This window comes from Archocentrus centrarchus, chromosome 22, assembly GCF_007364275.1.
Source record: "Archocentrus centrarchus isolate MPI-CPG fArcCen1 chromosome 22, fArcCen1, whole genome shotgun sequence".
Taxonomy (NCBI): Eukaryota; Metazoa; Chordata; class Actinopteri; order Cichliformes; family Cichlidae; genus Archocentrus; species Archocentrus centrarchus.
In genome coordinates this window covers 19,058,169-19,085,318 of record NC_044367.1, presented here as the reverse complement: position 1 = coordinate 19,085,318, position 27,150 = coordinate 19,058,169, and the positions used below count along the sequence as shown (strand labels likewise).

General features: G+C 40.7%; 1 protein-coding gene across 2 annotated transcripts in view; it reads left to right on the top strand.

Annotated features, from left to right (window-relative positions):
* Nucleotides 1-27,150, top strand: part of sptb (spectrin, beta, erythrocytic) — a 42,125-nt gene that overhangs the window by 11,997 nt on the left and 2,978 nt on the right. For both annotated transcript variants that reach the window (XM_030718133.1, XM_030718134.1), the window contains 34 exons: nucleotides 3,463-3,614; nucleotides 3,759-3,932; nucleotides 5,488-5,585; nucleotides 6,486-6,566; nucleotides 6,691-6,806; nucleotides 6,914-7,026; nucleotides 7,108-7,295; nucleotides 7,583-7,700; nucleotides 8,211-8,369; nucleotides 8,822-9,124; nucleotides 9,206-9,356; nucleotides 9,819-10,689; nucleotides 10,857-10,994; nucleotides 11,335-12,094; nucleotides 12,340-12,542; nucleotides 13,237-13,327; nucleotides 13,715-13,861; nucleotides 15,481-15,747; nucleotides 16,173-16,397; nucleotides 16,862-16,951; nucleotides 17,437-17,727; nucleotides 17,974-18,104; nucleotides 18,353-18,557; nucleotides 19,169-19,392; nucleotides 19,717-19,867; nucleotides 20,626-20,870; nucleotides 21,729-21,867; nucleotides 22,230-22,314; nucleotides 22,799-22,995; nucleotides 23,104-23,186; nucleotides 23,541-23,604; nucleotides 23,710-23,960; nucleotides 24,563-24,736; nucleotides 26,621-26,663. In XM_030718133.1, the coding sequence (XP_030573993.1) occupies nucleotides 3,463-3,614; nucleotides 3,759-3,932; nucleotides 5,488-5,585; nucleotides 6,486-6,566; nucleotides 6,691-6,806; nucleotides 6,914-7,026; nucleotides 7,108-7,295; nucleotides 7,583-7,700; nucleotides 8,211-8,369; nucleotides 8,822-9,124; nucleotides 9,206-9,356; nucleotides 9,819-10,689; nucleotides 10,857-10,994; nucleotides 11,335-12,094; nucleotides 12,340-12,542; nucleotides 13,237-13,327; nucleotides 13,715-13,861; nucleotides 15,481-15,747; nucleotides 16,173-16,397; nucleotides 16,862-16,951; nucleotides 17,437-17,727; nucleotides 17,974-18,104; nucleotides 18,353-18,557; nucleotides 19,169-19,392; nucleotides 19,717-19,867; nucleotides 20,626-20,870; nucleotides 21,729-21,867; nucleotides 22,230-22,314; nucleotides 22,799-22,995; nucleotides 23,104-23,186; nucleotides 23,541-23,604; nucleotides 23,710-23,960; nucleotides 24,563-24,736; nucleotides 26,621-26,663 (6,728 nt within the window). The remainder of the gene's footprint in view (nucleotides 1-3,462; nucleotides 3,615-3,758; nucleotides 3,933-5,487; nucleotides 5,586-6,485; nucleotides 6,567-6,690; nucleotides 6,807-6,913; nucleotides 7,027-7,107; nucleotides 7,296-7,582; nucleotides 7,701-8,210; nucleotides 8,370-8,821; nucleotides 9,125-9,205; nucleotides 9,357-9,818; nucleotides 10,690-10,856; nucleotides 10,995-11,334; nucleotides 12,095-12,339; nucleotides 12,543-13,236; nucleotides 13,328-13,714; nucleotides 13,862-15,480; nucleotides 15,748-16,172; nucleotides 16,398-16,861; nucleotides 16,952-17,436; nucleotides 17,728-17,973; nucleotides 18,105-18,352; nucleotides 18,558-19,168; nucleotides 19,393-19,716; nucleotides 19,868-20,625; nucleotides 20,871-21,728; nucleotides 21,868-22,229; nucleotides 22,315-22,798; nucleotides 22,996-23,103; nucleotides 23,187-23,540; nucleotides 23,605-23,709; nucleotides 23,961-24,562; nucleotides 24,737-26,620; nucleotides 26,664-27,150) is intronic.

The following is a 27,150-nucleotide window of genomic DNA, read 5'->3' as shown; positions in this document are numbered from 1 at the left end:
TTACATACAATAACGGCTGATTTCTTCTCTTTGATATGTTAAAGACTCAGCTGCAGCTTCAAAGTTGCTTGCTGAGCTGTTTTTAAAAGTACGGGAGATACTGCTGGTGATGTATCTTAGTCTGTTTTCCTGGATGGGTCTCTTTAGACTAAACCTGAAAGACTGCAGTCACTCTACCCCATTACTTTCTTTTGGCTCTGACCTGCCCTCTTTTTCTTTTCCTCCTCCTGACAGGTTTACCTACCAGACTCACTGTCTCCCCCCTCTATGTCCTTTTTAACCTTTAAATCAATATCTTTAACAACTTCCCTCTATTACCTCTCCTTTTGTTCTTCCTCTTGAGCTGTTCCTTGCTTGTTCTCCACAGCCTCAGTGTTTGAATCATTTATTATGCTAGTCCTTACGGATGCAGTCCTTTGCACTCTGTAGTTTGCAGCTGTATTTGGGTTCAGGAATAAACAGGGCGATCTGCAGCAGGCAGACCAAAGGGAAGTCACATGGTGCAAGCTGGGATGACTGAGGAGAGAGTGTCTCATCACTGACCTGATAAACTTGTAAGAAGCTGTGTGTGGGATAAAAATGGGTAGAGGATGGGGGGGGGTCTGTACTGAGTCATGAGTAAAATCAAGGTTAGTGTAATCAGAAAGAATCACCCTTCTGTTCTCCTTGATCCAGTTTAAATTAGTCCACCAGGTCTTTGAGCTTCATTCAAATCCTCTGTGTTAAATCAAGTTATCCTTTTACAAATTTCTATTGAGATGCCAAACGAGATTTAATTTTAAATTCACTTCACTCTGGAGATTTTAGTCTCACAGACATCAGCCCCTTTTTTGATAATAAAATACTCAAAGCTTGAAATAATTTCATGCTATGAACATCCATGGGTTGTATTTGCTTACCTGGTGGAAAGCAATTTGTACCAATGTTTCTGATTTATGTTATTTTTCATGGGGTCATCACTGCGAACAATATGATGACATTTTAAATGCTGTTTTATTAAATAACTGGAAAAATAAAACAAGTGATCTTGAAAAATGTTGCAGCCCAAAATCCAGACCTCATCCTGATTGAAATGCTCTGGTGGGACCCTAAGAGAGCTGTGCATAAATGAACACCTGCAAACCCACAGACAGTATGAAAGATGATGACGTCACCCACTGGTTTCTGAACTCCTGTTTTGAAGCCTTGAGTTGAGAGTTTCCACCATTGGCATATTGTTGCATAAAAACAGATGTGTTGTCATTAGCCAAGTCACAGTCGGGTCTGACTGTGACTTGGCTAATGACTTATATGTTTTTATGTCTTATGTTTTGCTCTATTTATTTTATTGTCTTATAGATTCCATCTTGCTTATTTTGCAGTCAAATTGTGAAGCACTTTGGTCAACTCTTTTGCTTTTAAATGTGCTATATAAATAAAATTGACATTGACAATGGGCAATGGGCATGCGGTTTCATACCTCTGTTTTAAAACATTTTGGTATGACCAATATTCATAAAATAGACAATTTTTTATTTATGACGATGCAAAACACGTGACTGAGCCCATAAAGTCAGCAGAAAAGTGTTCATTGAGGTGATGCCAGAAAGCCATTTCCCCATAGACTTCTATAGGACCAGAAGTCTTTTTCAACCACAGCTATCGCCATCTGGTGGCATTTAGATAGAATGCAGGTTTAAGGTACTTCGACATTGACTTTATTTTTTATATGTGCATGTTTTATACTGTCTATGTGGAAATCTCAATGAACTAAAGCAACATTGTAAAGAAGAATGGACCAAAATTCCTCCACAATGATGTGAGAGCCTGATAAATCATACAGAAAATTATTACTTCAAGTTATTGTTGCTAAAGGCAGTTCTACAATCTATTGAATTGTGGTGTATGTACTGTACTTTAATACACTGCTTCTGCATTTTGGCTTAGTTGGTTAGTTGTTAAATAAATAATGACAGTGTAATATTTCATGTTTTAGTTAAGGTAGACCGTGTAGACATACTGAATGCCCGTTTACAGCAATACACCCACTCAGACCTCCCACATCTCCATTCACATCACTTTTGGCCATAAATAAAATAAACAGAGTATAGTACATTGGGTCTTTCTGCCATATGGTCCCATCAAAATTGGTTTTATTTTTGCTACTGAGTAGGAGGCATATCTTCCGTACATTTTAATATGATGTGTGTGTCTCTGTGAGCGTGATGTGTCACCATGTGGGCAGCGCTCATCCTCCCAAAAACCTCTCAGAGTGTGATGCTCGTATAATCTTCATCTTTCTGCCCTGCCATTCTCGAGTTCTCATGCAAACCTCCTGTGGAGTATTTTCATCAAAATTACAACGTGTGGCATTATTACATTGCATAAAGTCTGAGGAGACATTGATAGTTACAGTAAAGCTTTTCCCTGGTGAGCAGACATATCAGCATTCATGTTATTTACCTGCTAAAGCAGAATGACCAGTAATATCTGCTCTGTGATTTAAGTAAAAGATCAAAGCTGCCAGTTTTAGAGAATTTTCAGCATTTTAACAGGTGTGATTGACATGCTGTTCTGATTCCAATAAAAGAGATGCACTGTACAAATACAGTGGGGATAATGGGCCTGGTCCTTTAAAATTGGCTGTGTCACAGAGGTGGTCTTCTCCAGAAGGGCAGCATAGTGATTGTTTAATGAAAATTTCCTTAGGTGGATATTGATGGATTACTGAACCAGCATACAGTGCACAGGACTGGAGGCCCACGGCAGATTCTTCCTTTGAAGTGACATTTCTTTTTGATAATCAGATAATATGAGTAATATAGACATCAAAGTGTTTTCCACCTGGTTGATTGTTTTTTTTTTAAATATTGAGTATCTGCCAATCACATTTAATTAAAATACTTTTCATTAAAAAGTAATATAAATTAGGGGGGCAGCAGTACAGCTATGTTTAACAAAATTAAACCTGCACTGTTTCTTTTAATAATTTCCTGCATCATTTTGTTGTAGTAGAGGGACACTATGGCATCTTCCCATATGTAGAAGAGGTTAGAGTCCATTTAAATGTCTCGCTGTCTCATAGTCATTTGTATTGTGGAAATAATATTTCCTGGAGGCAGATTTTATGAATTTAACAAGTGGAAACGCTTTGAGTGGATGTTGGCTGCAGACAAAGCTGCCAGCTATTTTAGATAACTTTATGTTTTTCTCTGTAGCAGTCGCAGAAGCACACACCTTTTCTTTACCACCTACTGAGGATTCATTTAACTTGAATGATTTCTGTGGCTCTGAAACAGATTTGCAGATGTTCTGTGACTCTTGCCAGGTTCTTCCTTCACCCTCCCAGGCTTCCGCTCATCTAAAGTGCCCTTGTGCAAGACAGTAAATCCCTACCAGCTCCAGTGCTGCTCCTCTGCAGCTGTGAGGATTTTGCATTATTCATGGAGCTCATGTTCTTTCTTAACTTTGTGCTCTCATCAGATGAGCGCGAGGCGGTTCAGAAGAAGACCTTCACTAAATGGGTCAACTCAATTCTGTCCCGGGTCGGCTGTCGCATCTCTGACCTCTACCTGGACCTGCGGGACGGACGGATGCTCATTAAACTGCTGGAGGTGCTATCTGGTGAACGGCTGGTAAGAAATATTTCTGTTTCACTTTACGTTAACATTTATCTTTGCTCTTTATATTCTTTGTATTTCTCATAACTCTCTTGTGGTCATTCTTTTTTTTTTTTGGAATGTCTTTCAATCTTTTGCCATTTCTTCTGGTCTTTGTAGCCAAAACCCACAAAAGGCAGGATGCGTATCCACTGTTTGGAAAATGTGGACAAGGCTCTTCAGTTCCTCAAAGAGCAGAGGGTCCACCTGGAGAACATGGGTTCCCACGACATTGTCGATGGCAACCATCGCCTCATCCTCGGACTCATTTGGACCATCATATTGCGTTTCCAGGTAAACGTAGATACGAAGGAGACATTTTGATGAACATTGCAGTACCATCTGCAAAGCATCTGATTGGTACAGTAGCAGCTTCATTTTTCAGCATGAAATGATCCCAAGCAGACTGCCAATGCAGTAAAAGCGCACCTGCATGTAAAAACACACACACAATGGAACACTATCAGTCATGGACTGACCTCCCCAGAGTCCGGACCTTAACATTACTGAAGCAGTGTGGGATCATTTTGACAGAGAATGCAATAAAAGGCAGCCAACATCCAAAGAAGAGCTTTGAATTTCCTTCAAGAAGCCTGCAGAACTGTTTCCTTAAAGATATGGAGTAGTGTCATGTATATGTAAACTATACTGCACACTATATACATATAAATGTAAAATATGGCATCCACCATAACTAAAAGGGCAGAGATCTTGTTTGCAAAGCTAATTTACATGTTTCTGAGTTGGTACACAATTACTAAATATACTAAAACTTAAAATGTTACAAATTGTCTATATAAATAAAATTGAATTACAGTTCAGCAATCACTTAATATTCATGTTTTTTTCAGCATGCACATTAAAAGCTTCATCTACCCTGATTAGCTGGTCTTATAAGTAGCACAATCACTTCAAGTATGTCATTGTACTTCATATGCCATACTATAGTTATGCTACCACTGACTAACAGCATGGCATCTCCTTATTTAAATACATGTGTTAATTACATTCTAATCACATTTATATTTGCACTGAAGTGAAGCCACAGTATACAACACGCAGTCTCCCGATTGCTTCCACTGGCAGCCTTGCAGTCTTATTTTTTAGTTTTTGTTTTTCCTTCAGAACCGTGCCTTCAGATTCCAGCCATTATCATCTGCTGCTAGAAGGGCATCCAAAGCATCAGAACATGTCTGCTTGACTCTTTTATCATCTTGGAGGGGCCATATATTTATTTTTAATTTGACAGCAACTCTGCTATTTTTGGAAATGTTACTTCAAACAGTATGGCCCGCTGTGTTGTTCAAGCCTTTCAAAAAGAAAGAAAGGAAAAATAAAAAAAAGAACAGGAAACGGGAAAGGAAAGAGTTGACTCGGTCCTGTCTGGATCTTTCAGTCTGCATAAACCAAGGAGAACCAAAGCTGGCTAAATTTAGCGCCCCTCTCTCGGGGCCTGTCTCTCAGATCACATCACTGCTCTAATTACTAGCCCACTGTGTGGGAAAATAAGAACTTCGATAATTACCTCTCCTCTTTCTATCAGTTGGATGTAATGTCTAGTTTTGTGAGAATCCAGCCAGCTAATAACACTGATGATGTATCACTTGAGATTATTTTTCCTTTTACACAAATAAAAACCTCTTTTTTCCCCCCGTCTTCATGCTATGATAAATGATGCATTTCAAAGTGATATCTGTGCCACTTTAACAAAATGTTCCCTTCTGGTGCAACCCATTAGCAAGATATTAATATCAGTTAGATTTCTGTTTGTTCTTGTTTGATTGCAAACATGACACATTAGTTAAGTTTCATTATTTACCATCCAGCTGTGCTTGTTGCTGTTCTTCAGATCCAGGACATCATTGTGGAAACGGGCCAGGCGGACCAGAAGGAGACGCGCTCAGCCAAGGATGCTCTACTTCTGTGGTGTCAGATGAAAACTGCAGGGTAAGAGCTACATGTGACCCCTGGCATCATCAAGCTATTGCAAATGTCCTTTGGGGCTAATATGATTCTGGCCTCTTAGTAGTTAGAAAAAGTCTTACAATTCACAACGTCTGTTTAACAGCTGTGACAAAAAGTGGCCTTAAGAGTCTTTAAAACTGAAAAATAAAATAAAAATAAATAAAAATGTTTGGCTGAAGTAATCACAAATACTCATGTTTCAATTTTAATACGATTATAATGTTTTATCTCATTATATTGTCTGCAGAGTGGAAATTAAAGATTTATTGTGCATCTTGGAAATTAATAATTGTTTGGATATATGTTTGCCTGATAACTCTAATCATGTCTGTATGATAGGAAGATGCTAACCAGCTAGTAGATGGGAAAAAGCATCTACTAATTCCCCTGCCTAGTTAACAAAGTGTAAAAGAAACATTTACACTGGATTAAATGCTTGTGGACAGATTTTGTTACCTTTAGTCACAGATAATCCAGCTGTTTCCCTGTTCCATGACTTATTAAGCTAAGCAAATCAGTTGCTCTCTTCATGTTTAGTGTGAATGCAGGAGTGGGAGCCGTCTTTTCACTCACCGTTGGTAAGAAAACAAATGTATTTCCCAAAAGATCACTTGAAGTGTGGTTGTTAGCATCCAGCTATATTGAGCTCTGAATCCATTCTTTTAGATTTTCTATCTATCGAGATCCTTAAAAAAAGTGTGATCTTTTGAGTAAATGGATGCCGCCATTCTGAGAGAACACATGATTTGCTTCAAGGCTTTAAACTGCAGAAATAAAAGGTTGAGAAGCAGGACGAAACCCAGATGATGATTTTAAACAACAGCCTCTTTAGAAACCCTCCTCCTGTTCAGTCAGTGACATCTCTGTAATGTTGTTTTGCAGATACCCCAGTGTCAACATCACAAACTTCACCACCAGCTGGAAAGATGGCATGGCCTTTAATGCTCTCATACACAAACACCGGTAAGGGGAGATGAATTCACCAGCTATGAAGTGTAAACACACATGAAATCCATTTGCTCAGTTTCTCCTACTCTGTCTGCTTCATCCATTTTGCTCTCTTACCCTCTCCATATTTCTCTCCCAGCCCAGATCTGGTGGACTATAACAACTTAAAGAGGTCCAACCCGACCCACAATCTCCAGAATGCCTTCAATGTTGCAGAGCAGAGGCTTGGTGTGACCAAACTGTTAGATCCAGAAGGCGAGTGACTGTTTATGAGAATTGTGTCTAGTGGAAAGAAGACCACTGGTGGTCTCTGGTTTGGCTGGGGGTGACTTATCTGACTTGTTTTCCATTTTGTTTTATAGATGTGTTCACAGAGAACCCAGATGAGAAGTCCATTATCACTTACGTTGTGGCATTTTACCACTACTTCTCCAAGATGAAGCAGCTCGCTGTTGAGGGCAAGAGAATAGGAAAGGTGAGATGGAAGGATGATGCGCGTTGCTAATGTGAATTAATTGAGCCTACTTCACTGGTTATCTTATCCCTCCTTCTTCAGGTTCTGGATCAAGCCATCGAGACGGAGAAGATGATTGAAAAGTACGAGACGCTGGCGTCAGACCTGCTGACGTGGATCGAACAGACCATCGTCGTGTTGAACAACCGGAAACTTGCAAACTCTCTCACCGGCGTTCAGCAGCAACTTCAGGCCTTTAACACCTACCGCACTGTAGAGAAACCACCCAAGTGAGTCAAAGACAGCTTCCCTGCAGTACAGTGACAATGAAATAACTGGATCAGGAGCTCAAAACATTACATTTGTCTATGTAGTGTATAAACTGTATATATGGCTTAGATATATTTTCCTTGATAAAATTTTCATGTAGGGACCAGGACCATCCAAAGAAGTGGAATTACTTCTTTCTAGCAATTGCCATGCACACACTGGCTACTGTTGATCTGATGTTTAATGTCTAGTAGTACTTTCTGTGCAGCCTCCTGCATTTGCAGTCTAATTCCTTGTTTTCTTTCAGGTTCCAGGAGAAAGGAAACCTCGAGGTGCTGCTGTTCACCATCCAGAGTCGAATGAGGGCCAACAACCAGAGGGTTTACACACCTAAAGAGGGAGCCCTGGTTGCAGATATCAATAGGGTGAGATGCCTGGATGCCATTTGGAGACAAATCAAAATCAATGCTTAAGAGCATCTTTCATAGGAAGATTATCTCTGTGGTTTGGGGTTGTGCTTGGGTTTATTCATTTAGCAAAGTACATGCTTGAGGGAACAATTAAAATACAAATGAATTGAATTACTCTTGTAATTTACTAAACAAAATAATAAGTCATTTAATTGAAGACAATAAAAAAAAACACAGCTTAGTTTGGGATCTGTCTTCCACTGAGAGTAGTCCTCTCAGCTAAGTTCAAGATTTCTTAGGTTTATCAGCAGATATCTACCCTCTAGTGTCATCAGTCATGATACTTACCAGCTCCAGGAGGGGTGCTCTGACCTTGATGTTGACCTTTGAGCTCTTTGTGGATGGGATCAAAGAAAAAAGTTTCCTCATTTTTAAATATTAAAGTATCAAATTGCTGTAGTTGTTATGATTACCAACTAGCACAGACTGCAAACCCTCATGATGATTCCCATCATCTGTGTGCAGGCCTGGGAGCGTCTGGAAAGGGCGGAGCATGAGCGGGAGCGTGTCCTGAGAGACGAGCTGATCAGACAGGAGAAGCTGGAACAGATGGCAAGAAGATTTGACAGGAAGGCTGCCATGAGGGAGACCTGGCTTGTGGAGAACCAGAGACTAGTGGCCCAGGTAAACCAACAACAGCCAAATTACAGCTGTTATTAAATGCTGGTTTGTTGTTTTTATATGCTCTTTGTGTGGTGACATGCTAGGTTTTGGTTCTGAAGTCTTGGTCTCAACGCAAAGATCATGTTTTAGTTCCTTTAAGCTGCAGGTTGTTTTCACAGCTTTTTTAAATGTTCCTTCATTTAAAAAAATGACACGAAGCACTAAAACTGAGAAATATTGCCCTGAAAACATGCGTACTAAACTGAGTAAAGTGTTAAAATAATTGAATGTATTTAAAGTAAAAGTATTGGGGATAGTAACATTTAGAATATATAAACTAGCTGAATGAACTAGAAACTTAGAATAGAAACTATAGAAATAATTACTAAGGGATTAATGAGTAAGAGACTCAGAGAAAAAAGTTGAGCAGCAAAAAGTTAAGTAAAGCCCACCCTCCACTCTCTCTTGATCAGGATAACTTTGGTTATGACCTGCCAGCAGTGGAAGCAGCTAAAAAGAAGCATGATGCTATTGAGACGGACATTGCTGCATATGAGGAGCGTGTTCAGACCCTGGTGGACATCTCAAAGGAGCTGGAGTCAGAGCGTTACCATGATGCCAAACGGATTGATGTGAGGAAAGACAACGTCCTGCGTCTTTGGGACTATCTGCAGGAGCTACTGAAGGCTCGAAGGGGGCGTCTAGATAAGAATCTGACCTTGCAGAGGATCTTCCAGGAGATGTTGTACATCATCAGCTGGATGGATGAGATGAAGGTAAGGGCAATATACTTAGACCAAAAAAATTAAATAAATTCAAAACATCGAGTGGATTAAGTTGTTTCTCCCACTCTGCAGGATCGACTGCTGTCTCCCGACTTTGGGAAACACTTGTTGGAAGTCGAAGACCTGTTACAGAAACATGCTTTATTAGAGAATGACATCGCTCTGCAGGCAGAAAGGGTACACAATGCAAGCGCTGCTGCTCAGAAATTTGCCAATGGAGACAGTAAGTGCAAAACCATCGAAAAGTAACATACAAAAGTGTACAAAAGGAATTTATATTAAGTAATTATTTCAAGCAATATCTAACCACTAATCCTGCTAACAACACAAAATGTCTTCTGTTTACCTTCTTCTTTGCCTTCATCTTCTTCTCCTCCTCCTTCTCCTGCTTTCCCTTCTCTTTCTTCACCTTTTCCTCCTCCTAGTCCTCCTCCTCCTCCTCCCTCTTCTTCACCTTCTCCTTCTTCCTTTTCCTTCTCCTTCTCTACCTTCTCAGATATAGTTGCCAATAAGATGTATTGGACACAGTATAATGAACATAGGTCACATCCAGTATATGATCGTTCTATGATGGATTAGTCCTTATAAGCTGTTCGCCATAAAGTTCACACTCAGACAGATGCCAGCAGAGCAGAGAAAATGAAATAAGTAAACACCCTTATGTTGTCATTCACTCTCTTTTTAGGCTATAAGCCATGTGATCCCCAAGTGATCCGGGATAGGGTGCAGCACCTGGACTTTTGCTACCAGGAACTTTGCGCTCTGGCTGCCCAGCGAAGAGCTCGCCTGGAGCAGTCTCGCCGCTTCTGGAACTTCTTGTGGGAGGTAACAGAGCTGGAGAGCTGGATCAGGGAGAAGGAGCAAATTTTCTCCTCACTGGATTATGGCAGGGATCTGACAAGTGTGCTGGTGCTCCAAAGCAAACACAGCGCTTTTGAAGATGAGCTTGGAGCCCGCCGTGCCCACCTTGAACAGGTCTTAGCTGAGGGAGATAAGATGATTGAGGCCAAACACTTTGGCTCCCCAAGGATTCAAGAGTGCATGGATGACTTAAGGCGCCAGTGGCAGCTGCTGGAAGAACTGGCTGCATTTAGAAAACAGAACCTTCAGGATACCCAGACATTCTTCCAGTTTCAGGGAGATGCTGATGAACTCAAGGCCTGGCTCCTGGACGCTAAGAGGCAGATGAGCAGCGACGATGTTGGCCATGACGAGTACACCACTCAGAGGCTACTGAAAAAGCACGGCAACTTGAAAAATGAAGCCATCAAGAATGGAACCACTATTGATGCTCTGTCCAAACAGGCCAACGCACTGCCAGAGGAGCTGCAAAACACCCCAGATATCCAGAGACGTCTGAAAGACATCAAGGACCTTTATATGGAGCTCATGTCCCTGGCTGACCTGAGACAGAAGAAGCTTGATGATGCTATGGCTCTGTACACCATCTTTAGTGAAACAGATGCCTGTGAACTCTGGATGGGCCAGAAGGAGACGTGGTTGGTGGATTTAGAGGTGCCTGAGAAGCTAGAGGATTTGGAAGTAGTACAGAACAGGTGCACACACAAATTATGTTTTAAGCATTTCAGCACTCCTGAATTAGATTTGCATGTCTTATTCAAACAGTGTTTTTTTTTCCTTTTTGTAAATACCATTACATCTACTAATCATGTGTTGTTATCCACTGCAGATGTTAGTTTAACCAACATTTCCTTGTTTTCAGATTAAGCATTTTGGCTCAAGAAATGGGAAATGTTCAGTCACGAGTAGATGAGGTCAACAAAGCAGCGAAACAGCTTGAGGACAGCAGACACCCTCGCACCAAAGAGGTTAAGGAATGTCAGACGCGACTGAATAAGAGGTGCTTTTAATGAAGTTAGTTATACCTGAAACAAAGTACAAAAAATACATATATTTTTATGTCTCCTGAAGCATATAGTAAAAGGTTTTGAAATTATTTTATTGTAAAGATCTTATAAAATTCCTGAAAAGCTGTACGTTTCCAGTTATTTATTTTATTTTTTACATTTATGAAAAGCTCTGCAAACCAGTGCACAGAAATGTGACAAGATTATGTGAATAAAGTTTCCTATTATTTTAGGAAATTGCAGATCCATAATGTTAAATATTACCAAAGATACTGTAATAACAACAAAAACCCACAGAAATGAATTTAACCTTTATAAAATATTGTTTTCTAGGTGGGAGGCTTTCAAGGCAATGGTAGAAGAGAAGAAAAAGAGAGTAGATTCTGCTCTTAGTCTACACAATTATGGCTTGGAGTGTGATGAGACAGAAGCCTGGATCAAAGACAAGACACGGGTGATTGAGTCAACACAGGACTTGGGCAATGACCTGGCAGCTGTTATGACCATCCAAAGGAAACTTTTTGGTATAGAGAGAGATTTAGCCGCCATTGAAGACAAGCTTAATTTCTTGCGGAAAGAAGCTGACCAGCTGGCCCAGGACCACCCGGAGAATGCAGCAGACATCTTGGCCCGCAGAGGACAGCTGGACACTGCCTGGGACACACTCAGAAAGACCCTGAAAGACAGGGAGGACTCTTTGGGTGAGGTCAGCAAGTTGCAGACCTTCCTCCAGGACATGGATGACTTCCAGTCCTGGCTATTCAAGACCCAGAAAGCCGTGGCATCAGAGGAAATGCCTGCCACGCTGCCAGAAGCTGAGGAGCAGCTGAGCCTCCATGATGCTGTGCGCGAAGACATAAACAGCCACGAAGAGGACTTTCACCGTGTGAGGGACACCGGTGCTCAGGTCACCCAGGATCAGGAGGATGATCCTCAGTACCAGCAGCTCGACCAGAGGCTAAAGGGCATGGACCGTGGTTGGTATGAACTCCAGAAAATGTGGGACAGCCGCAAGAACTTTCTGGACCAGGCACTGGGCTTCCAGCAGTTCCTGAGAGATGCTAAGGCTGTAGAGGCCATCCTCAACAACCAGGTACTGCATTAAGATTATAACTTGTCTTAATGTTATGTTTAAGTGGAGGAGTCATCAGTTACCACATGGGACAGCATGCTAATGAAGGGTTAGTGATACTGCAGGTATATAAAAGGTTGCAGCATGAAAGAATGTGGCACAGTAAGTTCAAACACCCCGTGCTTGTCATATAATGCAATCTAAAGGTTTGTGTATTCCTTTCTTGTGTTTCTTTTCCAACAAAATTTTTGGCTGATTTATTGCAGGAGTACACTCTAGCCCACATAGACAAGCCCGACACCTTAGCCGGGGCAGAGAAGGCTTTGAAGAAGCACGAGGACTTTGTGAGCACCATGGACGCCAACGAGGACAAGATTGACGGCGCTCTGCAGGGCGGACAGCGGCTGGTGGACAGCAACAACCTGTATTCTGGGAAAGTTCAGGAGAAAATGGACTCAATCCAGGACAGGTCAGTCAGCGTGGGGTTGACAGAAGGGCAGTTGCATTGGAGTAATATGGTTATGATATAGTATTCGAGCTTCACATGATTTCAACTATTTGAGCAGTGATCATGGACAACTTGATGATGATTTAAAAAAATAAAAATGAAATAAATGTAGTGCAGCGAACTGTACAATATATCCTCCTGAAATGTCACAGAAGTACAAAAAAAGCAAAGGATACTCAAGCAAAATCTAATCTGAAATTCAGTGCGTGAGTGTCGTATTTCAGTAAATGTAAAAAGTTGTTTTCTACTTGAGAAATTATATAAATAGAGGTGGAGGAGTAAAATGTGAAGGATTTTTTGCTCTTTTCTAAATATAAGCACAGGTAGTGGTCTAATCTTCTCAGCTCAGCAATTAAAAGACATCAACAAGAAGGTGTAGAGAGGGCATGGGAGCGACTCCCATTAACTCCCATAATTCAGCTGGGTAGACAGGCACCTGCAGTAATGGATATTGATTTTTAAGTGAGAGTTATTCTTCAGTGTAGCAGAGAAGCAGTTTTTTTTCAGTGAAGGAGACACTTGTGTAGATACATGAACTACATCTTGTTTGAATTATGTCACAGGAGGATTTCTTGGAGGAAAAGAAAGATTTACTGTATGTTTAATGCATTTTCTTGTTTTCTGTTTTTTTTTTTTTTCGGTGTCTTCACTTCAGGCATGACAAGAATAAACGGAGAGCTGCGGAGGTGTCTGAGAAGCTCAGAGATAACCGTGACCTGCAGCACTTCCTGCAAAACACTCAAGATGTGAGTTCACTGTCGGTTTACGTTTATTTAGTCATTGGGAAACATCAATTAGCGCATTAATTATTAGCTTAATTATTCCTTCGCTTGCACTTGACATCATAGTGTTTTCCTCTTTTTAATCTCTTGATTATTTGAGTTAATTTGCCAAACACATCCTGCTGGGTTTATTAGAACACTGTGCTTTGGTATTTTCCCCTGTCCTAATGTTTAGATTTGAGGTCCCATTTTTGTTAATTGGAAAATGCCGTGTTCTGCAAAGATAAAGAAGTAAACCCTGTTTGTGTAAAGTTGCTTCTGCATAAACTTAAGTAGTTGATGCTTAGATCACTTTCCAAAGTATTATAGCCACATTTGCAGGGGTCTTAGATGTTCTTACTCCTGTTTCAGCTAACAGTATGGATCAATGAGAAGATGTTGACAGCGCAAGACACATCATACGATGAGGCCAGGAACCTGCACAGCAAGTGGCAGAAACATCAAGCCTTCATGGCCGAGCTGGCCTCCAACAAGGATTGGCTCAACAATGTAGACCAGGTCAGTAAAAGCTTAAGGCTACTCATTATTGAACTATTATGATTTCTAAAGAGCTGCTCAATCTCTTTATAATTGCATTTTAAAACAACTAATTAATGCTCCCTTTAGACTTTAGATAATGAATACTGTGGCTATTATAATAAATAAGTAATGTAAGTAGTAAGATGCATATCACAGATTATGTTTTATGTATTTAACATCACATATTACGAACATTCCATGTACCACAAGCCAATTTTGGAAGCCAGGGATGGAACCATCAGGGCCTCCACAGCTAACTAACCGCAATGCACTGAACCCCTACAGCTCCTCTTGCAGGTGGTGGGCCCACAGGAGGACTAACCCATGTAGCTGTTTTGGCCTAAGCCCAGCCACTAGGTGAATGTCCTCAAGCCCCTACCAGGGTGGGACTCTGGTAACCCTGTCCCAGGCAAGGTGAACTGGTCCCTGGATCTCTCTGTCATCATAGGGGTTTTCTGAATTGCTGTTAATCTGGCCTCTCACCCAGGACCAGTTTGCCTTGGGAAATTCTACCAGGGGCAAATTTGCCCCAGTAACATAGCTACTAGGGCACACAAACTCCCTCCACCACGATAAGGTGGTGATTCGCGGAGGGGAAATGATTCACAGTGCCTCCTTTTGGGCATGTCCTGCTGTGTGGAAGCCCCGGGACAGACCCAGGACACGCTGGAGAAATTATATCTCTTGGCTGGGTTGGGAACACCTTGGGTTCCCCACAGATGAGCTGGAATAGGTGGCTGGGGAGAGGGAGGTCTGGGCTTCTCTGCTTAGCCTGCAGCTCCACAACCCAAACCTGAATTAGTGGGAGAAGATGGATGGATGGATATTACTTCCAGCATATAGGGTTGGTTCACCAAAAAATAGCAACAAAAGCAGCAAAAATCACTTTGTGCTTAGTGTTAATGAGGCAATGCAAAAATATAAAGATTCAAAAATGTTATCTGTCACAAGCTAATTTAAAAAATGTGCAGTGAAGCGCAGTGCGATATTCTATTAGGACCTAGTGTGCAACAAATAAATTTAATTGGAATAAAAGACATGTAAGTTAAAGCAGGGAAAGGAGTTAAAGGAAAAGGAGTATGAAGGATAAAAAGAAGGACACTCAGAGTCTGCAGACATCTGCCAAATCCAGTGCTCAGTCACGCATTTTTAAAGCAAATTATCTAAATATTAATGGGATCTTCCGCTGGCCATGATCCACCTCTCAACTAGTTTCTGATTCCTAGTAACAGAGAGACAATTAGACAAATGAAAAAGACAACCTCATTAGTGGGAATAAAATAATTTAAAGATTAACAAAAATTTAAAGTTCTCATTATATAAAAATGTAAAATGTTCACAGGTACTATGATACTCATGTAGTAAGTGTTCCACTTACTCAGTAAAATTTACAGAAAAGTTTTGTAATTTGGATGCACCAACCTTTTCTGTAAGGACCAAATTAAACAAATGGCTTCATATTTGAGGCATATTACAGTAGGTATCTGCGTTAGCTTAAAACGGTCTACATGTATCCTTAATTATAAAACATCATGTAGTATTTTTCCCTCCTAGAACCTCTTTGAAAACAAGTTCTTCTATGTTTTTTGTGAGTACAGGAGGGTCAGGAGCTGATGGAGTCCAAGCCAGAGTTTGAGCCAATTGTGACAGAGCAGCTGGCCAAACTCCACGAGCTGTGGGACAAATTGGAGTCCACCACCCAGGAGAAGGCACGGCTGCTGTTTGATGCCAACCGCTCTGAGCTTTTTGACCAGAGCCTGGCTGACATGAAAAAGTGGCTGGGTGAGCTGCAGCAGCAGTTACAGAGTGGAGACGAGGATGTTAAAGACCTGACTAAAGCCAACATCCTGCTCAAAAACCATCAGGTTTGTATTTAGTACAATATGCTTTGTAAACTTTAGATTTGTATGCTCTCTTTTCTTTGCAGTTCCTCTTCATATGAGCACCTCACTAAACAGAAATAAATCACTGGAGTGAAGGCTTTATAGTTGTAGCGTTAGGATTTACTTGTGTTTACTATTGACATCTGAACACAACAAACTTCAAAAGGCTTTGCGTTTGTGTGAAAGAACAACTGGAACACAAGGTAAACTAAATACTAAAATGTAAACATAAGAGTGATTTGTACTACAGTATGAATTTATATTAGAAAATTTACATGAATTAAAAACTGTGTCTAAGCTCAGTTTCATACATAAATGGCGAGACTATCTTCTACCCTCTGCTACATCCTGATTAGGCTCTTGAAAGGTTATTCATCTTTTTCTTTAATCGCATTTTTCTATGCCAGATGATGGAGAACCAGGTCCGTGACCGGGCTCGGGAGCTGGAAGAACTCCAGGAGGCCGTCAGGAAGCACGGCGGAGGCAGGGAGGACCAGCCGGAGCTGGAGGCTGAGCAACAGGCCCTGCAGAGAGAATTCCAGCAGCTCCTCACCCCACTGGCCCAGCGCAAGGGCAAGGTTGAAGCTGCAAAGGCTGTCCATCAGTTCTACAGAGACTTGGCTGATGAGCTTGTAAGCATGAATCCATTTGCACAGCAGTGTTCAAACTCACCACCCACACAAAATGACTGATAGAGATTTAGAATAAAAGCTGTTAGCTGCTGAAAGAATTGGATTAGAGGTAATCTTTGAATGGCACAAAGACGGCACCTTATGAGACTTACCTAAATTTGAAGGGTTTTTTTTCCCTCCCCCAAAACTTGTAAACTCACAGTATGTACACCAGCAAAACCATCACCTCTCACTGTGAAATTTTAATCCCTTATTGGTTCCACTACCACTTTAGTCCACTTTAGACAGGAGAAGAGAGCTTAAAGGAGGATTTTGACTGTTTGAGACGTTTGGTCAAGGGTTAAATATTTGGACGTTTTTTAAATTCAGTGTCAATCATAGATCTATAAATCTATTTGTCAGTTTCTGCCTTGTTCTGTTCTTTTCATCATAACCTACTTTTCCTTTATTTTTTTCTCTCCCAGCTCTGGATTGAGGAGAGGATGCCCCTGGCAATGTCACAAGAACATGGCCACAATCTTCAAACTGTGCAAATGCTGTTGAAGAAGAACCAGGTAGAGATTTATATCTATACAATAACTTGTGGTTAGCTAAAAAAAATTGTTACACTGATTAATTTCAGCAATTAATTCATTGTCTTAATTAATCTATAAATCATAGCTTCCATAACATGTCAGAAAATAGGGAAAATGCTCCTTATTATTTCCTAGAAGCCAAAATAACATCTTAAAATGACTAATTTTGTCCTACTAGTGGTTAAAAAACTCTTAGCAGACAGGTCATTTGGCTTCTCTTTTTACTTGAAAAATTATCTGAATAGTTCTAATTATTTCCATAGCATAATTAATTAAGTGACTAATTGTTTCAGCTCCATCTGCTTTGTTTTTACAGTATCATCGGTGCATAATATGCAGCAGAATGTTTCTGAATATATGTTTGTCTACTGCACGATATATCAAAAGTCTTTGTTTCTGCATATCAAAAAAGTAATTGCCCAAAAATCCCTACTGAGGCACGCTGTCTCCTTTTTGTCCCTTAGACTTTGCAGAGGGAGATCGAAGGCCACCAGCCCCGTGTAGATGAAGTACTAGAGCGAGGAAGGAGGATGGCTGCTGCCGCCGATGCAGAGGGAAAACCAGAGGCAGAGCGAATCACGGACCAGCTGAAGGAGCTGGAGGAGGCGTGGGCTCGGCTGCAGGATGAGATGGCGAAGCGCCGAGAGCGGCTGAATGGCTCCAACTTGGCCCAGCAGTACTACAATGACGCGGATGAGGCCGAAGCCTGGATAGGGGAGCAGGAGCTCTACATGATCGCTGATGAGAAGGGCAAGGTGAGGCTCAGAGGAAGCTGATTAACTCAGGGAAGTGACCACAGATGTATAAAAACCTGATCTAATGATCTAAATTAAAGCAAGGCATATCGTGCTGTCCAAATAACAAGTGGTACTGCATGCATTAACATGATTACATGGTTTGGGTTTTATTTAATTAAGGTGGCACACTTTTTTAAAAGTGGCACCCTCTACTGAGAGTTCATCTGGAGTGCTTCAACATATTCTCCTTTTCCATCTCTCTAGGATGAACAAAGCGCCATGCTGGTGCTGAAGCGCCACTTGATTCTTAAGCAGGCAGTAGATGACTATGCTGACTCCATTCAGAAGCTGGCTGACCGTGCCCAAAAGATGTTTGCAGAGGATCACCCTGATGGGTTTGTGATTTATAAGTTGACGTACACACTGATAAAAAATTATTTGAACTCTTAGTTAGGATGCTAATTTACTCATGTTGTCCCAGTCAGTTGTGGTTTAAGGTGATAAGACTGACAAGCATGGAGAATTGGTATCTTAATCATATGCCTCATCTAGAGTAAACCTAAATCCAATCTCTGTGAGATATTTTCCTCTATCTTCCCTACATCTAATTTCCTTCTGTCCTCTCCCTTTACCTTTTCTGCAGTGAAGAGATCATCAGGCGACAGAGCCAGGTGGATAAGCAGTACGCAGGCTTGAAGGAGCTGGCAGAGGACCGCAGGAAGAAGCTGGACCACACATATAACCACTTCCTTCTGAGCCGAGAGGTGGAGGAATTGGAACAGTGGATCTCAGAGAGGGATATAGTGGCATCCTCTCAGGAAATGGGCCAGGATCTGGATCATGTCACGGTATTTTATACACAAGACACGCAATCACACCTAATTAAAAAAGAAACTATTATAGCACATACAGAGAGAGAAACTGGGAGACAGGCTGGCCATAAAAATGTTACTAAAGAAATGTGGCAATTTTTTCATCCAAGTGACACAGAGAGACAGATGGACGGTTTTACACTCACCGGGATAGATTACTGCAACACTCTTCCATGTGGTCTACCCAAAATTGGCTGCAACTGATTGACAACTTTTCTGCCTAAGTGCTAACAGCCAGAAAGAGAGATGTTTCACCTATTTTAGTCAAACCATAAGTCTTCACAGTGGTTGCCTGTCAGTTTTTCTAGTGATTTTGAAATTTCTTTCACTTGTCTTTAAATGTGAAAGAGTTTGAGAATTATTACTTAAATCTGCAGATCCTGCTGAAGTGAGTGAGTGCTCGTGACACTTTCTAATACATTTCATCTTACTGTTTTTAATCATAGCCTCAAAGTTTTGGTTCATTCTCACTTTTCACTGATTTTAGATGAGGTATGAAAAATCATCAAGAAGGACCCATAAATTAAACACATGCAAATTCAGTTTGTGTTGTTAAAGATTTTTTTTTAAACATCTTTTTCCTTCAGCTTCTGAGGGATAAATTCAGAGACTTTGCGCGGGAGACGGGGATGGTGGGTCAGGAGCGAGTGGACATGGTCAACCAGACGATAGACGAGCTGATTGAAGGCGGGCACAGTGAGGCGGCCACTTTGGCGGAGTGGAAGGACGGCATCAATGAGAGCTGGGCTGATCTGTTGGAGCTCATCGACACCCGTAGCCAGCACCTGACAGCATCTTATGAACTGCTCAAGTAAGAAAAACAGTATTGATGTATCACTCCACGAGCTGAAAGATGTCCAGTAATCTGAATAGATGGTGTTAAGATTCTAATCCTGTAATGCGACATGTCCAAATAAGTGAAAGCAGATTGATTCGGGGGGGGGGGGGGGGGGGGGGGTATTAAAACTGTGACGTCACTAATGGCATCAAAACAGAAAACATCTGGATGTGAAAACAGTGTCACGAGAAATTAAACTTGAAAACGATGACTACATCTGATATTTAAGTAGTATGACAAATGTGATGATGATGAACACAGAGCTGAAGAGACAGAGATCAATCTGTTTTCTCTAAGGTACTTTGATGATGGAAAGGAGCTGGTGGCTCAGATCCATGAGAAGCAGAAAGAGCTGCCTGAAGATGTGGGTGAGGACTTCAGCAAAGCAGAGTCTTTCCACAGAATGCACGCCGCCTTTGAGAGAGACATCACCTCTCTAGGCAAACAGGTATAACACACAAAGGCATCGACCCTTTTACTCTGAGGGAACACAGCAGGCAGTGGCCAGAGGGTAACTTTGATGATTCATACTGTATCTAGAGGGGATAAGAGAGTGCTGTAATGTTTGGGCAGCTGCAAGGAGTTTTCTCAAAAGGTAAGAATCCATTAAAGACTGTGCAAAGAGTAATTCTTCTAACCCTCAGATTGTGGGTTTGTCTCACTGCTAGGGGATGAAGGAGATTATAAAAATTAAAGATGTGAAACAGGGATGCAGTTAAAAAGAATGTGGGATAGGCAACCTTACTGTTCAGCATCTATTTGGTTCAGTACCGCTACCTTTGGAAACACTATCCAAAGTTACAAAGACTGATGAATATAGTGGAGCATTTGGCTTCAAGAGCCCGACACTGTTTTCCCCCCCGGGGACTTGGTGGAGGATAAAAACAGAGCTAAAGAGCAATGGGTATTTTGCCTGCATTCTCCAGATTTCCAAACACAACTTCAAATAAATGCAAATGCTGCTGTGCATCTGTTAGATGTGTAAATAGGCAACTGTTTGCTGACCCGTTAACACCACACTGTAGCATCTAATGTTACAGCTCCTCAAAATGCAATAAAAATGGCTTTAATAGCATGAGCATTTGCTAAGCTCTTTGGATTTACAATAGTGACCAAGTTAAAAGTCACAGGATCTACATACTGTGCAAATATTCCTGTATCACTAAAATTCTTCAATTTCAGAGAAATGCCCTCTCCTCCTTCCAGGTTCAGCAGTTCCAGGAAACAGCTGCAAGGCTTCATGCCCAGTATGCAGGAGAAAAGGCAGATGATATCCAAACCACAGAGAGGGAGGTGGTGGAAGCCTGGAAGGGCCTGCTGGATGCCAGTGATGGACGTAGGGCACAGCTGGTGGACACAGCAGAGAAGTTCCGCTTCTTTACCATGGTGCGAGACCTGATGGCCTGGATGGAGAGCATCATCCAGCAGATAGAGACTCAGGAGAAGCCCAGGTGAGCTGGCTTCAAGGAAATGTGTTACTGTTTGACTAAATAAATAAAAAATAAAAACCTCTCTTAATTCTTTTGCTTTATTAAGCATTCTTTACATATTTCTTTGTGTTTTACTTTTGAGGGCAGTAGGATAAAAAAATAAATAGGATGTACACTCAGATAAATTGATAATTAGAAATAATAAATGATGTCACCCTTACAATACCTGTAATTTCTGAAATGCAAAAAACTGAATTGTTCCATTATTGTTTGCTTTCAGAGGGTGGAAGGAAAGATTGAAGCAGAGCTTTTCTTTTTCTTTGTTTGTTTCTGCAAATTTATTTTCTTTTTCAATAACAGCATTAAAACAGCTTCAGCGAAGTAATAACACATCTATTTAGTTAACGATTATAAAGTATATTGTTCACATAATGATAATAATAATAATACACTTTTAAAACTATTTCTGCCACTATTTACATTTGCATTTTACATTTACTTTGTTTACCCATTTGATCCAAATGGATTTGTTTGTGTTACACATGAATTAGATTTAGGATAAATCATCTTAATGAGGAATATTCCGATGAGAAGTAGGATATATTTTATTGTCTGATTTCTCAAGAAAAGCTTTAATTTTTCATAAATGGCAGTTTGTTCGCGAGGTAATAGCTCTGTCCTATCTATGTGCCCCAATTTATCTTCCTAAAGATAGTCAGCATTATTATAATATTCCATCCTAGAGAACACTGCAAAGTTGCCAGAGCAACTTGGACCAACTTGAACTGCAACAATGCAGTTCCAGTTGTGACCAACAGAGGTAGATAAACGTCATGCATTACCTGCTATCACTTAACACCCTTCACTTCTCTGGTTTAGGGATGTCTCATCCGTTGAGCTCCTGCAGAAGTACCACCAGGGGATCCGCTCAGAGATTGAAGCCAGGGGAGCCAAATTCACTGACTGCGTAGACCTCGGCAAAGCCCTGCTGACACGCAAGCACCGAGACTCTGCTGAGGTGAGGCTTCGACAGCAAAGACAGCTCCTTTTCATCCTCAGCTGGGCCTCAAATTGCTGCTTTCATTAGATTTAATTACTTTTCTGGGAGTGATTGTTCTTGTCTGGCTCAATGGAACCGATTGGTTTGCCACGAAATAAAAAATTCCACTCATCTTACATTCATCAGGGAGACTATAGAGCAAACACTAATTAGAAATGGAAAAGCTAAAAGAATTTAAATGAGCAATTGACCCCAGTCTGAATTTAACATTTGGTTAATTACTTCACAATACTAATTCTTAGAGGATAATGGGCAGTCTTGGGGCTCAGTTGTTTAATAATGCTGATATGTAACTGAGACCATATAACTACTTGTGTCAGATCAAAGAGAAGTTGGTGCAGCTGATGGAAAAACGAAAGGAGATGATGTTCAAGTGGGATGACAGATGGGACTGGCTCCGACTCTGTGAGTAAAACTGCACTTATCTTATACTTCAACCCAGGAAATACATATCCTTTACATACATTATCTCTATAAAAAATAATCTTTACTCATATCACAGCGGCCATATATCTAAATGATATGAAAGCTCATGATTATAAATCTTTGTGCAAAAGGGAGCTCCCAGGATTTGATTTATCAAAACTCTGTTTTAAAAACAAGGAGGCAAAAAAAAGTTGCTTACTTTCAGTGACATCATTGCTTTGCTTTTCTAAAAGTGTTCTCACTACCCCAATTTGTCATATAATGCATTCCCCACTCATAACACTCACTTTGCAAGCCTGCCCTAGCTCTTCAATTCCTGTGGCGACTTCTACCTTGTTCCAAAATGAGGGGTGCGCACATAAAGCCACAGATATGAAAACATTTGAAAGAAAACCCACACCTTTCAAAACCTACAATTTTTATTTTAAAACACTCAACAATAACCTGGCTTTATTGCATCTAGTGCTGGAGGTGTGCCAGTTTGCACGAGACGCCTCTGTGGCGGAGGCGTGGCTGATTGCTCAAGAGCCCTACGTGACCAGTAAAGACCTGGGTCAAAACGTGGACGAGGTTGAGAAGCTCCTCAAGAGGCACGAAGCCTTCGAGAAATCCACCGCCACTTGGGAGGAACGCTTTTCTGCACTGGAACGCTTCACTACGGTGGGAAAAAAAATTAACACGTGGTTTACAAAACTGTCATTACATAAAACATCTTATTTAAGCTGTAGCTATAGGTCACTGATCCCAGTGTTCACCACTGTGTTGCAGCTGGAGTTGTTGGAGCTGAGAAAACAGCAGCAGGAGGTGGAGCAGTTCATTAAAGAGGAGCAGCGTTCAGATAAAGAAAGCAGGTAAACCTGCAACACACTGGCTTTTGTGTTCGTACTTTATATGCACAAGGACATAGAATTAATTGGTAACAGTGTTGTCAAAGTCTGTTAAGCCCCAGAAAAAAGTACAAAAAACTGCAGTGACCATCTGTTTAAGGAAATTAAAAATGACTTATAAAAATGAAAGTACTTATGTAACTCAACTTGTGTGGCAGGAAGCAAAGAGCATGAGGCTAAAGTGAAAAAGTATTAATAGCCAAATGCAATGTTTTGCGAACTTAGATATAATCTCTCTTTCTGCCACATATACATTTCTGCACCTGCTGTTCTTAAAAGTCCTCTCATGCAGACCGCACACTGTCCTCTTTCCTTTAGGAGAGAAGACACCGGCTTTGTAGAAGAATCATCACAGTTCTATACTGCTGAGGACCAGACTCTGGTTAGTAACTGCACTCGATCAGCTCCAGTTCTCAGCTCTCTTTTCTTCTCTAAGGAGACATGTTAACTCGCACATGAACTCATTTATTTATTTATTTTGCTCTAGTCTGGTGCAGCAGAGCCTAGTTCAGGTCTGCAGGAGGGGACGGCTGGCGACTCGACGGTCCCCATAGAGCCAGAAATGAGAGAGAGTGCCTCCCTGGAGCTGGAGCCCTCTGTATCGGTGGTGACCCCAAAGGAACCAGAGAAAGCGGCCACCATGCCCACAGACCCCCTCAGAGGCCAGCCTGTGCTACAGGAGGGCATGCTGGGCCGCAAACATGACATGGAGGGCTCAGGAAAGAAGGCTTCAAATAGGTACATAACAGAAGGCCCATCTAATGTAGTCTTTCCGGGCATTGTTTCTTTTCTTTATGTTGGGAAACTCTTACATGCTTATGTTTGTTCATCTATCACAGTGAACATCAAGTCTGCTTTAGATTTTCCTTATTTTAGTCACCACACAGGGCTTTTGAGATCAATTCACGCCTAAATAGCATCAGAATAATGGAATAATAACAGCACAATTTGTATTCATTGCTATGGATTAAAACAACTCAAGTAAGTCTGAAACTTGTAAAACAGCAAAAGGAGATTTAAACTTTACTTCTGTTTAATTCAATTCTGCTTTAAATCAATTTTTCAATAAACAAGTGCGTAAAAGTAGCCCTACAATATTGCGGGCCTTCATTATAAGAAAATATTATTACTCCTATTTAGAGTTATTACAAAACAGTGATCTGCTTTAAATACTTACTTTAAATTAATTAATGTTTAAAAAAAATGACGTCTCAATGGACTGGTGATGTTGCTGTGGCTCTGTAATAGGAATTAAATGAAATTGATTTTATATTATTGCCAAAAACCTGAAATGATCAATGTTAAAATCATTCCTTTTCCTGCCTCTGCTTCACTGTCAGGTCATGGAACAACTTGTACTGTGTGCTAAAGCCCGGTCAACTCTCAGCCTATAAGGATGCCAAAAGCTTTAGCCACGCAGTGACGTATCACGGCGAGGCCCCCCTGTCCCTCACTAACGCCAGCTGGGAGATCCTCACCAACTACAAGAAAAAGAAACATGTCGCCAAACTACGGTAGGAATTACATCTTTAGTTCTTCTCTTGCTCTGAAAGGAAAAGATACTGAATATGTACTTATTAACTTGATTTATTAAGAGCTTGAAGAGAAGGTGGTGTGTGGTTTTATTCTCCAGACTTCTGTATTTTGCAAAGCAAAAGATACTATAAAAATTCAGCTGACTGAGGTTTATTAGCAACCACTAGAGACACCAGGAATACACTAAAGCCACCCCCTACTTTGCAGCTTGGAAATTATTTTTGATACCACAGTCCTATCAGCTTTTATAGCCATTACACAAATGAGATACAAGATAATCAGATTTAGAGACAAGGAAAGGTGGATTTTCTTCCTTTACCTTTGGACAAAGGCCAGGTGTTTCCAGCTGTTTCCAAACTGACCACTGACTTCAGTGTTATATTTAAGAGTGTTATATGGGTGTCAGTATCATCATCTAACACTTGCAGAGAAAGCGAGAAAAAAAAAATTACCCAAAGCAGAAAATTCCTTTAAACTGATAGGAGATAGAATCTAAATGCAAACTTAAACTCCCCAAGCATACAAGTCTAAATCAATATATGCTGAATTTAGTTAAATAAATTCCTTGCTCAGAATAGAATGTAGCGCTAAAGGGATGCTTTAGGAATTTAAATACTTCAGTTTTTATCCTGGTATGGCTAAAATCAGCCACAGCTGCTTGATTTTCCACGAAGGAAAAGAAAAAAAAAATCAGCCAACATACATTTGCTTGGAAATTATGAAATTTCCCTAATTTCTGAAGTGAAAGAAGTAAATACAACCACTGCATGTGACTTTACAAACTATTTTCTTTACAGATCAGTTCTATGTTAAAAATGGTCTCAGATCTTACAGTAACTGGTTAGGCCTTAGCTATCATAAGTTATCATGGGTTGTTCTAAGTAGTTGACTGAAGTTATGAAACTGAAGATAGCTGATGTCTACAAAGCAGCTAATTTCAGCTTGCAATTTACAAAGAGCTATAAAACAGTTAAGGCAAACTATGGAAGATGTGACAAAGAGGACCAAAAAAAACTTTCAGGAATTAAAAAACAAAAAAAAAACAGCATATCTGCTGGAACGTTCCACACTGCAGCACCGATGCACAAATATGGACTTCCTTCTGAAGTCATCAGAAGGATAAACCAGGCAGATCAATTTAAGATTAAGGAGCGTGAAAAGAGCACGTTGGAAACTGTAAACATGGGATTTAATATATTCTGCTTTGGGGTTGTCGTTGGCAGGAAACACTGCGCTGATATTAACAAATTTTGAATACAAATGCAACATGTTTTTATCTCAGGGCGTCAAATACTGCTGCTCTCAGTATACAGACGAGGTGCACTACAACATTAATGCCTTGGGACCTACTGTGTATGCCCCTTGACAACATTTGTTTGCTATCCATTAGGCGGCGATTGTTTAAACTCAGTGATTTGTTTTTGCTTCTGGGATAAGTTCAGGAAGTAAGAACTCCTTGCTTAGGTTTGCTAAAAGATTATGGTGTGGGTTAAAATATTCCCCCCACACAACATCAACTCTGCGCACTGAAAAATCCTGCTTAGCCAGTGTGTTAAAATGTGACGCCTTTACAAGCATCCATACGTGAAGAGTGGGTGTGAGAGACCTGTGTCACTATTGGCTAAACCAGGTGCATCCCAGGCTTTTTAATTCTAACACAAATAGCAGATGAGCTATGTCAGACATATGAATTTCCCTCTGGGATCAATAAAGTTCTTCTTATCATTATTCACACATTTTGGGGAAATTTCTGGGTTTAGAGATGATTTCACTCTAATGATTTTAATGTAAAAACATTAGTGCTTTTTATATTTATGTTGAACGCGAGCCATTTTAATGATGCCTTCCTCTCCCATTCACAGGCTTGGAGACGGGAGTGAATATTTGTTCCAGTGTAAGGATGAGGTGAGTTAAAATAACTTCATAAGAGAACTTTTCACGAATTACATCAGATTTTCTTCTGGACTTAATTTATTCTGGTCAAAAGGCATCTCATATAATGGCTGACCCTATGTGAGGCAGTAATCACAGGTTGTAATGGCGCACATAGCAGTTCCAAATTTGCATTTCATTTTCTAAGCTGTTTCCGTTTACCATTGCTGTCCATGTCTAATTAATTTGGCAAGGTTGTAGAATCTGACATAAATGAGGTTATTCATGTTTCTCTCTGAATCACTATCAGCTAGCGAGAGATTCACCCTACGGGAATCATTAAGCTTTACAAAATAAGAATGCTGACAGTGAGTTTGTCTTCATCTACATTACCCTGATTTAACCTCACCAACACTTGTATTTCGAGTTTCGCCGTTAAAAGCATGGCCACCGCTACTTGTTTATGCTAATAGACTGTCAGACCAAAACACTCACTGCCCCTCTGGAGGTGGACTTCCCT